General features: G+C 39.4%; 3 protein-coding genes across 3 annotated transcripts; all 3 read left to right on the top strand.

The window, feature by feature from the left end:
- Positions 1-1,077: 1,077 nt before the first annotated feature.
- Positions 1,078-4,860, top strand: LOC133856700 (uncharacterized). Its single transcript, XM_062291756.1, has 3 exons — positions 1,078-1,799; positions 2,174-3,372; positions 4,382-4,860. The coding sequence occupies exons 1-3, from the start codon at positions 1,078-1,080 to the stop codon at positions 4,858-4,860; spliced, it is 2,400 nt and encodes a 799-aa protein (XP_062147740.1).
- Positions 4,861-5,240: 380 nt separating this feature from the next.
- On the top strand, positions 5,241-8,847 carry LOC133857841 (jasmonate-induced oxygenase 4-like). Its single transcript, XM_062293194.1, has 4 exons — positions 5,241-5,660; positions 7,301-7,551; positions 7,704-8,031; positions 8,495-8,847. The coding sequence occupies exons 1-4, from the start codon at positions 5,430-5,432 to the stop codon at positions 8,729-8,731; spliced, it is 1,047 nt and encodes a 348-aa protein (XP_062149178.1). The 5' UTR covers positions 5,241-5,429; the 3' UTR covers positions 8,732-8,847.
- Positions 8,848-10,908: 2,061 nt separating this feature from the next.
- On the top strand, positions 10,909-11,310 carry LOC133856699 (uncharacterized). Its single transcript, XM_062291755.1, has one exon. The coding sequence runs from the start codon at positions 10,909-10,911 to the stop codon at positions 11,308-11,310; it is 402 nt and encodes a 133-aa protein (XP_062147739.1).
- Positions 11,311-12,013: the final 703 nt, after the last annotated feature.

Genomic DNA, 12,013 nt, shown 5'->3' with positions numbered 1-12,013 from the left:
CGATAAGGCACTTGGCTCGTCAAAAAACCGAGCTCGAGCTCGAGTTCGGACGTGATTTTGTTCTTGGCGAGTCGAGCCAAGCTCTATATTTAATACCCGTCACGAGCTCGAGCCGAGCTCGAGCCCATAAACATTCTTAACAAGCCGAGCTTGGGCAACCACTACTCGCCCGAGCTCGGCTCGTATACATGCCTAATTGTGTTTAACTTTAAGTGGAGAGTAACTTGCTTCGAATAGGTTGAATTTGTCGCTTTCTTCATTTGCTTAAACATACTTGTTTTTTCTTTTTACCTGTAAAGTATTTTCTTATTTTTCTTCGTATATTAATTAAAGTCACAATTTTTTTCTTGTTAGCTTACGCATTTAGAATATGTGGTAGTTTAAAATGGTAGTAGTGATATTCTTTTAATTAAATTGAATAAAAAGAAAATACACTACTGCTCTCCTAGAGAGAGAATCTCCACCTTCTCTCTAACTGAGTAAAGGAAAAATTAGGTCTTGAACCTATCTCCCCTCTGTATTTTCCTTTTCCACCTCTGGTAAAATCCAATACACCATCTTCATCTTTTCAACACCTTCTCCACTAGAAAACCTCCTATTCTCTCTAACCACAGAGAAAGTAAAAATTAGGTCTCTTTACCTATCTTCCCTCTTTGCAACTTCTTTTGTGCCGTCCTTTCAGCACTGTGTGGCCCTCTTCCTTTCCCTTTCGTGATTTGCAACACTTTGGTGCTCCCTTTGCACAAGAATCTCTCTGTTTCTCCTCTTTGTTGCTGCTTTACCAGGATTCCTCTAAAGGCTTTTTTCGTTTTATGGCGGTGGTGGCTGCATTCGGGCTCCGTCAGTGGTGCAGCGCTGGATTTTTTCCGAGTCTCTGGCTGCGAGTTTGGTTTGTCGGTTGTGATTAGTACGGCATTTTTCTCTCAGGTTTTTTTGCTCTGAGATCATTGTTTGTGGCCTTCGTTTGCTGAACCATTATATGATTTCTTTGTTGTTAAGATTCTGTACAATATGAAAATTTTATCTTGGAATTGTAGAGGTTTGGCTCAATCCTTTACAATTCGTAGTTTACGGGCCATGATCAGAAAGCATAACCCTGATATCATATTTTTGTCTGAAACTAAGACTACATCTCCTACAGCTAGTTCTTTCCTGCTTCAGCTTGGTTTCAATTTGAATGTTCAGGCTCCTCCCTGTGGCTCTCGAGGCGGACTTTTTCTTGCCTGGAAAAATGATATTACCCTCTCTGACTTCTATGTATCTCATGATATGATTTGTGCTTGGTGTTACTCAGACTCCCCTACTGTTAAATGGTTGATTTCGTTTGTTTATGGCCTCCCTTATCAGAAAACCAATTTTGATTTCTGGACCACTCTAGCTGATTTCGGTGATCATTGTGATATTCCTTGGCTTTGTATTGGTGATTTTAATGCTATAACTGCTCAACATGATAAATTGGGCGGTAGACCATTCCCAAGCTTCTCCGGGAATAATTTTAGCTATTTTATGAATCAGTTTGGTATGATTGATCTTGGATTTTCTGGTAACCCTTATACGTGGTCAAACCACCGACAAGGGCATAGTTTGATTAAAGAGCGTCTTGATCGGGGTATTGCTACTAATCAATGGATTCAACATTTTCCCTCTTTCTCTATTACCCATTTACCAGCCCTAAATTATGATCACAGCCCTCTGCTCTTAGATACATCCACTAGATCCCCTTCTCTCCCTCGTCCTTTCCGCTTTGAAGAATTTTGGACTAGGGATCCCACTTGTGGTGTAGTTATCAATGAAGCTTGGTCTCTTATTGTTTCTGGCTCTCCTGCTTACTGCTTGATAAAAAAACTGAAAAACACAAAACATGCAATCAAACACTGAAACAAGCATTACTTTGGTGAAATTCAAAGGAAACTAGACTCCACTTATCAACTACTTGACATCACCCAACAGGCCCCTCCTTCAGATTCCAGTTTAGCCTTAGAGCTTCATCTTAAAGGCCTTTTAAATGAATACCTGATTCAGGAAGAATCCCTATGGAAGCACAAGTCTAGAGATCTTTGGCTAACTTGTAAGGATCTCAATACTAGATTTTTTCACACTAGTACCCTTATTCGGCGCAGGAGAAACGCTATTGATCTTCTAAAATTCTCTACTGATGGTTGGATTCTGATAGGAGATCTATTGGTGATTGTTTTATTTCAAATTTCAAGACTTTGTTTGCCTCCACAAATCCTATTGCTAGCATTGAGTTACTAGACCTTTTTCATTGCTCCGTGTCTGATGAAGATAATAACATGTTATGTGCTATTCCAACTGAAGCAGAAATTCATACTGCACTAGCTAGCCTTGGTGAATCAAAGGCCCCTAGCCCTGATGGATTTACAACTCTTTTCTACATGAAATATTGGGATGGTATTAAATTGACTGTTCTACAAGCTGTCTGGAATTTTTTCAGGAATAACCACATGATCAAGGAAGAGAATCACACTTTTATAGCTTTAATTCCAAATAAGCTGGGTGCCTCCTCCGTGCATCATTTCCGCCCCATCAGCCTCTGCAACATTATTTATAAGATCATATCCAAGCTACTAGCTACTAGGCTGAAGCCCCTACTCAACAATATTATATCTCCATATCAGACAGCTTTTGTTCCTAACCGCCATATTCAGGACAATTCTATATTGGCTCATGAGATGCTTCATACTCTTAAATCTAAGCGGGGTAGAGGAGGCCTAATGGCTGTTAACATTGACATGGAGAAGGCTTTTGACAAAATGGAATGGTCATTTCTACTTGCAATTCTTACAAAACTTGGTTTTCATCCAAAGTGGATCAACTGGATCAGACTTTGCATTTCCACCTCTTCATTCTCAGTGCTTCTCAATGGCAACCCTTTTGGGTTATTTTCCCCTTCTAGGGGTCTTCGTCAAGGTGATCCACTATCCCCTTTTCTCTTTATTATTGGCACTGAAGTTATCTCCCGTCTGCTTCACCAAAGCCTTCGTGGTTTTAAAATAGCTAGATCATGTTCTTCCTTAAACCATATTTTATTTGCTGATGATCTAGTCATCTTCACCACTGCAACCTCTAGTGAAGCTATTATTATTAGGGATTGTCTTAATAAATATAGCTCTTGGTCAGGACAAACTGTCAATACCAATAAATCAAATATTCTGTTTAGCAAAAACACAAATGCTTCTACCATCTCTACTATCAGGAACTTTCTCCCCTACCAGTTCACCCCAGCTCCTGCAAAACACCTTGGCCTTCCTATCCTGTTTGGCAAATCAAGAACAGCAGCCTTCTCTGACATCTTAGACAAGGTTAATGGGAAAATTGAAGGTTCGAGATCTAAAACTTTGTCTCAGGCAGGTAAATCAACTCTGATTAAAACAGTGGTATCTACTCTACCATCCTATGCCATGAGTTCTTTTCTGTTTCCAAATGCTCTTTGTAAAAAATTGGATAGGGCTTTTAAAAATTTCTGGTGGGGTTTCCCAAAGGACAAAACCCGCAACTTATCTCTAAAATCTTGGAATTCTACGTGTTTGCCAAAAGACCAAGGTGGTCTTGGTTTCAGACTTATGAAGGATGTGAACTTGTCTCTGATATCCAAGCTCGGATGGAAACTGCTCTCCAATCACAACAGCTTATGGGTCTCTCTATTCCAGCAAAAGTATATCAGATATGGTAATCTCTTATCCTCTTCTCTTAAAACTGGATCTCGAATTTGGAATTGCATCAAGGCAACCTTACCCATCATCTCTTCTGGAGCTTGTTTTATTCCTCATAATAACTCAAGCCTTCCTATATGGTCCTCACCATGGATTCCTACTGTCCCATCCTTCACACCTATCCCTAGATTGCCGTCCATCTCCTCCAACCATCACCTGGCCATTTCTGATCTTATACACTCTCCTACCATGTCCTGGAGGCAAAATGTCTTGCATTTTTTGTTTGATCCCACCACCATATCTGAAATTTTAAAAATCAATATCAGTCCACACTCTGATTCCCTTCTCTGGACCCCTTCTTCTACCAGTGTTTTCTCCACCAAATTCGTCCATCACCTCATTAGCTCCTTATCTCCTTCCACCCCTTCACATCTCTCAAAATCTAGTTGGAAGGCTCTTTGGAAGCTTCAGCTGAACCATCGCCTTAAACTTTTTCTTTGGAAAATGGTATTGGAATATTATTCCTACCAAATTTTGAATTTCTCAAACCATCCCTTCTTCCATATCAGACACCAGTTGCTCCCTATGCTCTTATCCCATAGACTCTCTCCCCCATCTCTTTTTCACTTGCCCCATTGCACGAGTGGTTTGGCGTCAATCTTTTTGGCCTTTGGATACTATTGCATTAAATGTTACTAACATGACAGATTGGCTCCTTATCATTCTCCATCCACATTGTATGCTTGGCGTTCCTCCAGCAGAGACTCATAGGTTCCAAATTTTTGCTGCTGTTGCTTGTGACTACCTTTGGTTTTCCAAGAACAAAGCTTATCATGATGGCATTATCCCAAATGCTCTTAGCATATCTACTACTATCAACATGATTGCTCTGGAACACTATTATGCGTGGACAGCCAAATATGATAAAACTCCTGCAGTCTGGAAAAGCCCATCTCCTCCCTATTTCAAGATAAACTATGATACTGCTATCAGAGCCACCTTCTCTACTCAAGCTGCAGTCTGCAGAGACTTTATTGGTTCTACAATCAAGTGTATCTCCCTGATTAGCTCTCCATGCTCTCCTCTTTATGGTGAGGCTCTTGCTGCTCTTCTGGCTTCCCGATTGGCAACTTATTTAGGGTTATCTTTTTTTATCTTAGAAGGTGATTCTCTCAATGTCACTTAGGCGCTTCAGCATCCAACATCTACTACAGAATGGCGAATTGCTTCCATCATCTCCAACATTCTCTCCATCCTCCCTCCAACTACTGGCTGGCAAGCTAGTCATATTAACCGAAGTGCAAACTTCTGTGTCCACCATGTGGCAAATTGGGCCGCAACTAAAATTTATTCTGGCTGCATTCCCATCCTTTCCCCATTATCCTCATCTTTTCCTTCATGTTTTGAAAAAAATACCCCCTCCACCTTCTTTGTTCCATAAGTTAGATTTTTCTTTCATTTCGTTCTTTCTGCAATGTACTCTCAAAAAAAAAAATAAATAAATAAATAAATTGAATAAAAAACAAGATAATTTTACCTAGGCTTAAACCGCATGGCCCAGCCGTTTCTTATCGTTTTCATGTGCTTCCAACGCGTGATTTCTCGATATGGAATTACGTGGAAACCATGCGTGAATCCACTTCGGGAATGAGACAGTACTGAAATACGGCACCGATAACACCAAAAACACAATATTAGCACATAATAATAAGAATAAGTATAATTTTCACCGGCCAGCAATTCAAAGACGGCAACATGACCGGAACTATGCTTTCCGCTGAGGGCGTGTCACTGGACAAGACTATGGAGGAAATGTCCATCAATGGCCACGCGCCACCGCCACAGTTTCTTGTTAGAGAAAGCATTGTTGGGTCTACAGATTCTTCTCCGTCTGTTCCAATTCCAATCATTGATATCAGTCTCCTCTCCTCCCAAGATGAGCTGCAGCAACTAAGATCAGCTCTTAGCTCAAAGGGGTGCTTCCAGGTCTGAAACCTTTTTATCAGTAATTTTTGTAATTTTACTTTTACATGACATCTATTACTATTTTAGCACCTTATATTCTGTGCAAGTGGCTGTAATTAGGAGATTATTCTGGAAAATTGATGGGTTTTGCCTTAAATGTTTACATAATATAAACTATGAAGGAGGATCAGGAAGGGTCACTTCACCTGCCACTGCCATTTGAGTTCCAGCATTCCTTTTCTCTGTATTCTTGTTTTCTCCAATAATTTCCAACATGTCTGAAGCATTGCTTTACTATTGTGATTTGGGGCATCTGATTGATTCTCATCTGCTGGATTCTTGCAATTTTTTTTTTTTTTTTTTTGATGAATGAGTAAACTTTTCATATAGCAATGTAGTGTAAAAGTCTACGACCCTTACTCATTTTCAAAAGACGCCTTGAGAGAGGGGGGTATCCATAGCTTATAAAGTCTCCAGGTTATGTATCTCTTAGCAATGTGAGATATTTTAACACGTCTCCTCATGTGTGGCAACTTTTTGGCCAAACACGTGTTCAACATCGAGCGGGAAATGCTCATCATCGTCCAAAGAACCTGTTCTGATACCATGTAAAAGTTTATGAACATTTCTCATTCTCAAAAGACGCCTTGAGAGATGAGGGATATCCATGACTTATAAAGTCTTTAGGTCATTGTATCTCTTGGCAATGTGGGATACTTTAACCCGTAGAACTTTAGCAATCACTAAAGCTACTCAGATCACTAAACCAAGTCTATATCAGTATCACACCAAGTGCATATCAGAAAACTATATACAGGAAAGATCACACAAGAACCCCATCTCCTCAGTCTTGAACTTTATTCCCCATAAACCACAGAATACTTCATTCCCCTTTGTTGTCTTGAACTTTCCTTTAACTAAAAAGTCTGCTTTTGACTTCCCACTTCATCTGCTTTATCTCCTGTGTCTTTTGATGATCTCCATGACGCAGTGCATTCTTATTCCTGCAAATATTATAGATTGCAAACCTGAAAACCAGACGAAAAAGGGAAGCCTTCATCGTTCTACCCCTTCATTGCTGCAACCCAACAGACACAATTTCATCCCAGTTTGTAGGAGGATTAATCACAGTACATAGCTCCATAACATTGCACAAGAAAAATAAGTGGTCTCTATCTTCAATCCCATGCCAACAGAAAGCACAATGCACATCTCCTTTATAGCCACAATGCACAAGGAGTGTTAGTGAGCGTAGAGACCATTTATTCTTTGATTGTAGTTTCAGTAGGAGAATTTGGAGGGCTGTTTTCGGAAATGCTCTTTTAGTTCTTTTCCGGTGGCTTGGGATGAGGTTTTAAGCAAAGGGTCTAAGGGAGTGGAAGGGTAAAAGTTTGAAAGCCATTATCTGTAAGCTTGCTTGATATAAGGGAAATGTTCTTTTTCATCTTGTTGAAGGGGGTTTTGACAATATAATTCCATTTTCTCTTTTCATCATCATCATCACTTGACGATCGATATTATTTGTCAGCCCATTAATTAGTTTAGAAATTATTGTCTTGAGATCCTAAGAGAAAACAACGAAATATTCGTGCGTTCTTCACTGAAATTAAGATCTTGTTCCTTCGATATATGGATCTTACCGATCAGCTTTTGAGCATCAGGCAATAGGTCACGGGATTCCAGGTTCATTTCTTGACAAGGTACGGGAAGTTGCAAAACAATTCTTTGCACTTCCACCGGAAGAAAAGCAAAAGTATTCCCGAACAGCTCATCAGGTTGAAGGGTATGGGCATGACATGGTGGTTTCAGACAAGCAAATTCTTGACTGGTCCAGTCGCTTATTTCTTAGAGTCTTCCCGGAAGACCAAAGAAGGCTCAATCTTTGGCCACAAATTCCAAAAAATGATTTCAGGTTTGCTTTTTATAATTAACCTTCAAATCTGTATATTTCACATCGATGGTGATTTTTACTGTAAAAAGTAAGCACCTGGAAAGAATCACATGTAGCATTTCTTTTCTACTATAATTAAGGGAATTGAACCAACTTGATTAAATCTTTGGCAGTGAGATATTACATGACTATGGTGTGAAATTGAAGTGCATGATGGACATTCTCTTCAAGGCCATGGCAAAGTCACTGGATTTGGAAGAGAGCAGCTTCTCGAGCCAGTTTGGAGACCAACCCATAATGCAAGTCAGATTTAACTTCTATCCTGTTTGCTCAAGACCAGATATGGTTCTTGGTGTCAAAGCTCATTCAGATAGATCAGGAATGACAGTTCTCCTGCAAGATGAACAAGTTCAAGGTCTTCAAATTCTCAAAGATAGTACATGGATTAATGTTCCTGTAATTCCTCATGCTCTTGTTGTCAATCTCGGTGATCAAATGCAGGTATCTCTCTACTGAGTCACTCTAATTTTGCATATTAAAAGTATGATTTTATACTAAATCGCATAAAATGTATCTTTTAAAAGTGCGTTTTTAAGAAATTGTGATTTGAAAACGAAGAAGAATCTGTGTTTTCAAATCATACGCAAGGAGGCGAGTTTTAAAAACCCCATGATTTTAAAAGTCAAATTCCAATTTCACCAAACGCTTAATTACGTTTTTATATATCATTTTTTCAAATCCCATGTTTTAAAATTGCAAAACCCAAACGGACCTCAAGTGTAATCGCATGAAAGGGATCCATTATGCATCTAGGGAGGAATCGAGAATTTATCATCCATGCAAACATGATGTTTCATTTCATATTTGCAATGGATTAATCTTCAAAGATGATACCAGTCCAAGCTGGAGAAAGCAACCTCCAACTGCATTAAAGCAACTGGTTGTAATGAATTTATATATGCAGATAATGAGCAACGGAATATTCAAGAGCCCGATGCATAGGGTACTGACTAACACACAGAAGCTGAGGATATCGGTGGCCATGTTTAATGAGCCGGAGCAGGATAAAGAGATTGGACCTGTAAATCAATTGATTGACGAGAAAAGGCCAAGGCTATATAGAAATGTGAAAAACTTCGCTGAATTCAACTATGAATGTTTTCAGAAAGGGAAAGTAGCAATTGAGGAAGCTAAAATATAGCTTTTCTTCCGGCTTTTGCTTATATATCTACTCTGCATGGTACTGAAAGTAAGTTGATGGTGAAATTATGGAACATGTATGCTATTCCGATATGCCTGTTTCGGAATCAATTAAAATAAACTTTATTAAATGGTAAGGTGTTTTTATTCTCTTGGATTTTCTATTTTGTGAAGTAACTGGCTTATGCTTTTCATTTTCCATTTATTGCCCCGGCAATTTGACAGAGCCAAAAGTACTAGAAATTCAATAGTAATGCAATCACATGTTAAATGGTGATTTTAAAAACCACATCATTCTTAGAGGGATACAAGAGTGACTTCTAACATTATTCCGTTGGAGAGTTGTTTATGGCTTATGTTTGGAAGGTGTGCAGCAGAAATAACATGTGTCGTGTCGGTTGGGGAAAGTGGTGAGTTCTAAGATAAAAAGTTAGTAAGAGAGCATGAATACACATACATTCTCTCATTTGGTAGTTGCAGTAGACACTACAAGAGTCAAAGCATATGCATTCTCCTAATTCGAAACCCTAAAATGAAATCTAGAGAATGAAAGATATATGAGGGAAATTTGGAGTGACGTATAGCTACTCTTACTCATATATTCATTGGAATTGAATAGGAAATAGAAAAAGAATTTCCTTATGTCCAATTTAAAAGGAAATTTATATTATTAATTAACAGATCTTATCTTATAAAATTTCTATAACTCAAGAGTCAAGCCCACAAAAGCTTTTTTTTTGAGAAATCAATCAAACTTTCATTAATTGGTGTAAGTTATTCAGCAATTACAATATGAAAAATGAATGGAGGGTACTCCTCCAACCAAACCATCTCAAAATTCAAAGCCAATGCATGTTTTGCTAAAGAATGGGCAGCTGTATTTGCTTGCCTACAAACATGACGAACAACAAAAGCAGGGAAGGATAATAAACGAACCCGGATGTCTTCTATCATTTGCCCGTAACCACTTAAATAAGTGTTAGATTGGTTAAGTGCACCAACAGTGATCAAAGAGTCGCCTTCCAGAATAATCCTTTGAAAACCCAGCTTTCTTCCCAACTCTACAGCGCGCCATGTAGCCATCACCTTCACAATCAAAGGGTCCGAAACATATGGGATTGTGACGGCCAATCCCACCAAGAATTCCCCCGCTTCATTGCGAACCACAACTCCCGCACCTATATTATTTGTAGAGGAATTTAGAGCGCCATCCCAGTTTAATTTTACCCATCCCGGAGACGACTTCAACCACCTTGGAACAGTTGGTGGGGGACCCTAAGACACCATAGGCTCTTTAACATTAGCCTCAGAAAAATGACCCAACACCTCTCTTGCCTAGCAGACGACCTGCAAAGGGGCAATGAAGGTGCGACCAAAAACAACACCATTCCTTCTTAACCAAATGTGCCGTGCAACAGAGAATACGTCAGCTTGAACCCGGGACTCCAGCTTATCCATCATTTGTTGAACCCAGCCCAACCTGTCTCTTTCCTCTAAAGACAACTTTTGAATCTGTTGTGAGCACTCTTGCCAGACTCCCATAGACGCCGGACAATCCCATAGAGCATGCCAAACAGTTTCCACCTGACCTTCACAAATTGGACATAGAGGATCCTGCACAATATTTCTACTAAACAGATTCTCTTTGGTTGGCAGTGCATTGTTACACACTTTCCATAGGAATAATTTTAGGACTCTTGGAACCTGCAGTGACCATATAGTTTTCCATACCTCTGACACTTCCTAAGGCCTGGAACACTCCCCTTCTTCTCTTGCCCTCCTTGATAGCTCAAGGAAGTATGCACTTCTAACAGTGAAGCAACCCTTCTTTGTTCCATGCCAAATGAGAGTATTTGGTTGATGTAAAAAACTAAGGGGCAGACCACGAATCACCTCAGCCTCTGCAGGGTTGAAAATAGCTCTTACCAAGCCCACATCCCACCAACCAGTATTCGAGTTGATCAGGGAACAAACCCGAACATCCTATTGTAAAATGTGCACTGGAGATTGCACCTGGAAAGTAGTTGGAGAAGGAAGCCATTTGTCACCCCATATATTAATACTCTCTCCATTTCCTACTCTCCAAAGTAGACCCCTAGTCAGAACATCCCTAGCCTTGAAAATGCTTCTCCAAGCCAAAGAAGGGGTCCTGCCTAGTTGAGCAGACAAAAAGGAACCATGAGGAATTATTTTGTACCAAGAGGATATAAGCTTAGTCACATCTTCTTCGCCGATGATAGTCTATTATTTTGTCGTGCGAATTTTTCAGAATGGTGTCAAATTTTCAGGCTACTCGAGATGTATGAAAAAGCTTCAGGCCAGAAGCTAAACAGTGCAAAAACAGCTATTTTTTTCAACAAAAACATGGGTAGAGCTTTCAAGGACCATATTCAATCTGTGATGGGAGTGGCAGCCACCAAAGGGTATGAAAAATACCTTGGTCTCCCTGCCCTTGTAGGCTGTTCAAAGCTGAAGGCTTTTGCAAACATCCAGGAACGTGTACAGAAACTTTTAGATGGATGGAAGGAGCGGTTCTTATCTCAGGCGGGTAAGGAGATTTTAATCAAGGCTGTTATTTAGGCAATTCCCACTTATAATATGAGCATTTTTTTTTTGCTGCTTAAGAGGTTGTGCAATAATCTAAAGGGCTTGATTAGCCGTTTTTGGTGGGGGCACAAAAATAATTCTCATAGGACAGCTTGGGGGAAGTGGGAAAAACTTGGCAACTCTAAGCGGAATTGTGTCGTGGGCTTTCGGAACTTGGAGGTGTTTAAGTTGGCTTTACTCGCTAAACAGGGCTGGCGACTTCTAAAGAATCCTACATCTCTAGAAGCCCACAAAAGCTATGATATCAATACATGATTTATTTTCGTGTATTTCGCCGCCTAGATTAAAGTATAATATTAATTACATTAATAGTGGTACATAATTTTTTATTTATTTTTTTGTAAATTCAAAAAATGTAGGTGAGAAAAATCAATTTTGAATATTCTACTTGAACGTGATCGTAATAACACTTGCTTGCTTGGAGCTGCATGAGAGGGAGGGGCCTAGACAATGGGATATCATGTTCAACTAAGTCATAGCTAGTATGATGTAGCCTCATCAAGACATAATTTGGACTTAAAGCGACTAATACTAATGGAATTAATTATTCTTATCTTGAGAGTCGAACTCTCACTTTAGTACATGCGTTTAATGTTAGAATCCATAACACGTATCGAGAAAAAAAAAATCAATATTTAAGATATAGAAATTTTAACCTGATCCGCCAATATTGCAT

The sequence above is a fragment of the Alnus glutinosa genome, chromosome 14 (genome assembly GCF_958979055.1).
Source record: "Alnus glutinosa chromosome 14, dhAlnGlut1.1, whole genome shotgun sequence".
In the NCBI taxonomy this organism is placed as follows: Eukaryota; Viridiplantae; Streptophyta; class Magnoliopsida; order Fagales; family Betulaceae; genus Alnus; species Alnus glutinosa.
This window is presented reverse-complemented; position numbering and strand designations above follow the sequence as displayed.

Excerpts from the sequence above, each read along its gene's own strand:
- LOC133856700 (XM_062291756.1), top strand. The coding sequence starts at position 1,078 with ATGATCAGAAAGCATAACCCTGATATCATATTTTTGTCTGAAACTAAG. Across the intron at positions 1,800-2,173 it reads GTAGTTATCAATGAAGCTTG|GAGATCTATTGGTGATTGTT; the intron begins GTCTCTTATTGT and ends GGATTCTGATAG. Across the intron at positions 3,373-4,381 it reads TAAAACTTTGTCTCAGGCAG|ATTGGCTCCTTATCATTCTC; the intron begins GTAAATCAACTC and ends CTAACATGACAG.
- LOC133857841 (XM_062293194.1), top strand. The coding sequence starts at position 5,430 with ATGACCGGAACTATGCTTTCCGCTGAGGGCGTGTCACTGGACAAGACT. Across the intron at positions 5,661-7,300 it reads GCTCAAAGGGGTGCTTCCAG|GCAATAGGTCACGGGATTCC; the intron begins GTCTGAAACCTT and ends TTTGAGCATCAG. Across the intron at positions 7,552-7,703 it reads ATTCCAAAAAATGATTTCAG|TGAGATATTACATGACTATG; the intron begins GTTTGCTTTTTA and ends AATCTTTGGCAG.
- LOC133856699 (XM_062291755.1), top strand. The coding sequence starts at position 10,909 with ATGAGGAATTATTTTGTACCAAGAGGATATAAGCTTAGTCACATCTTC.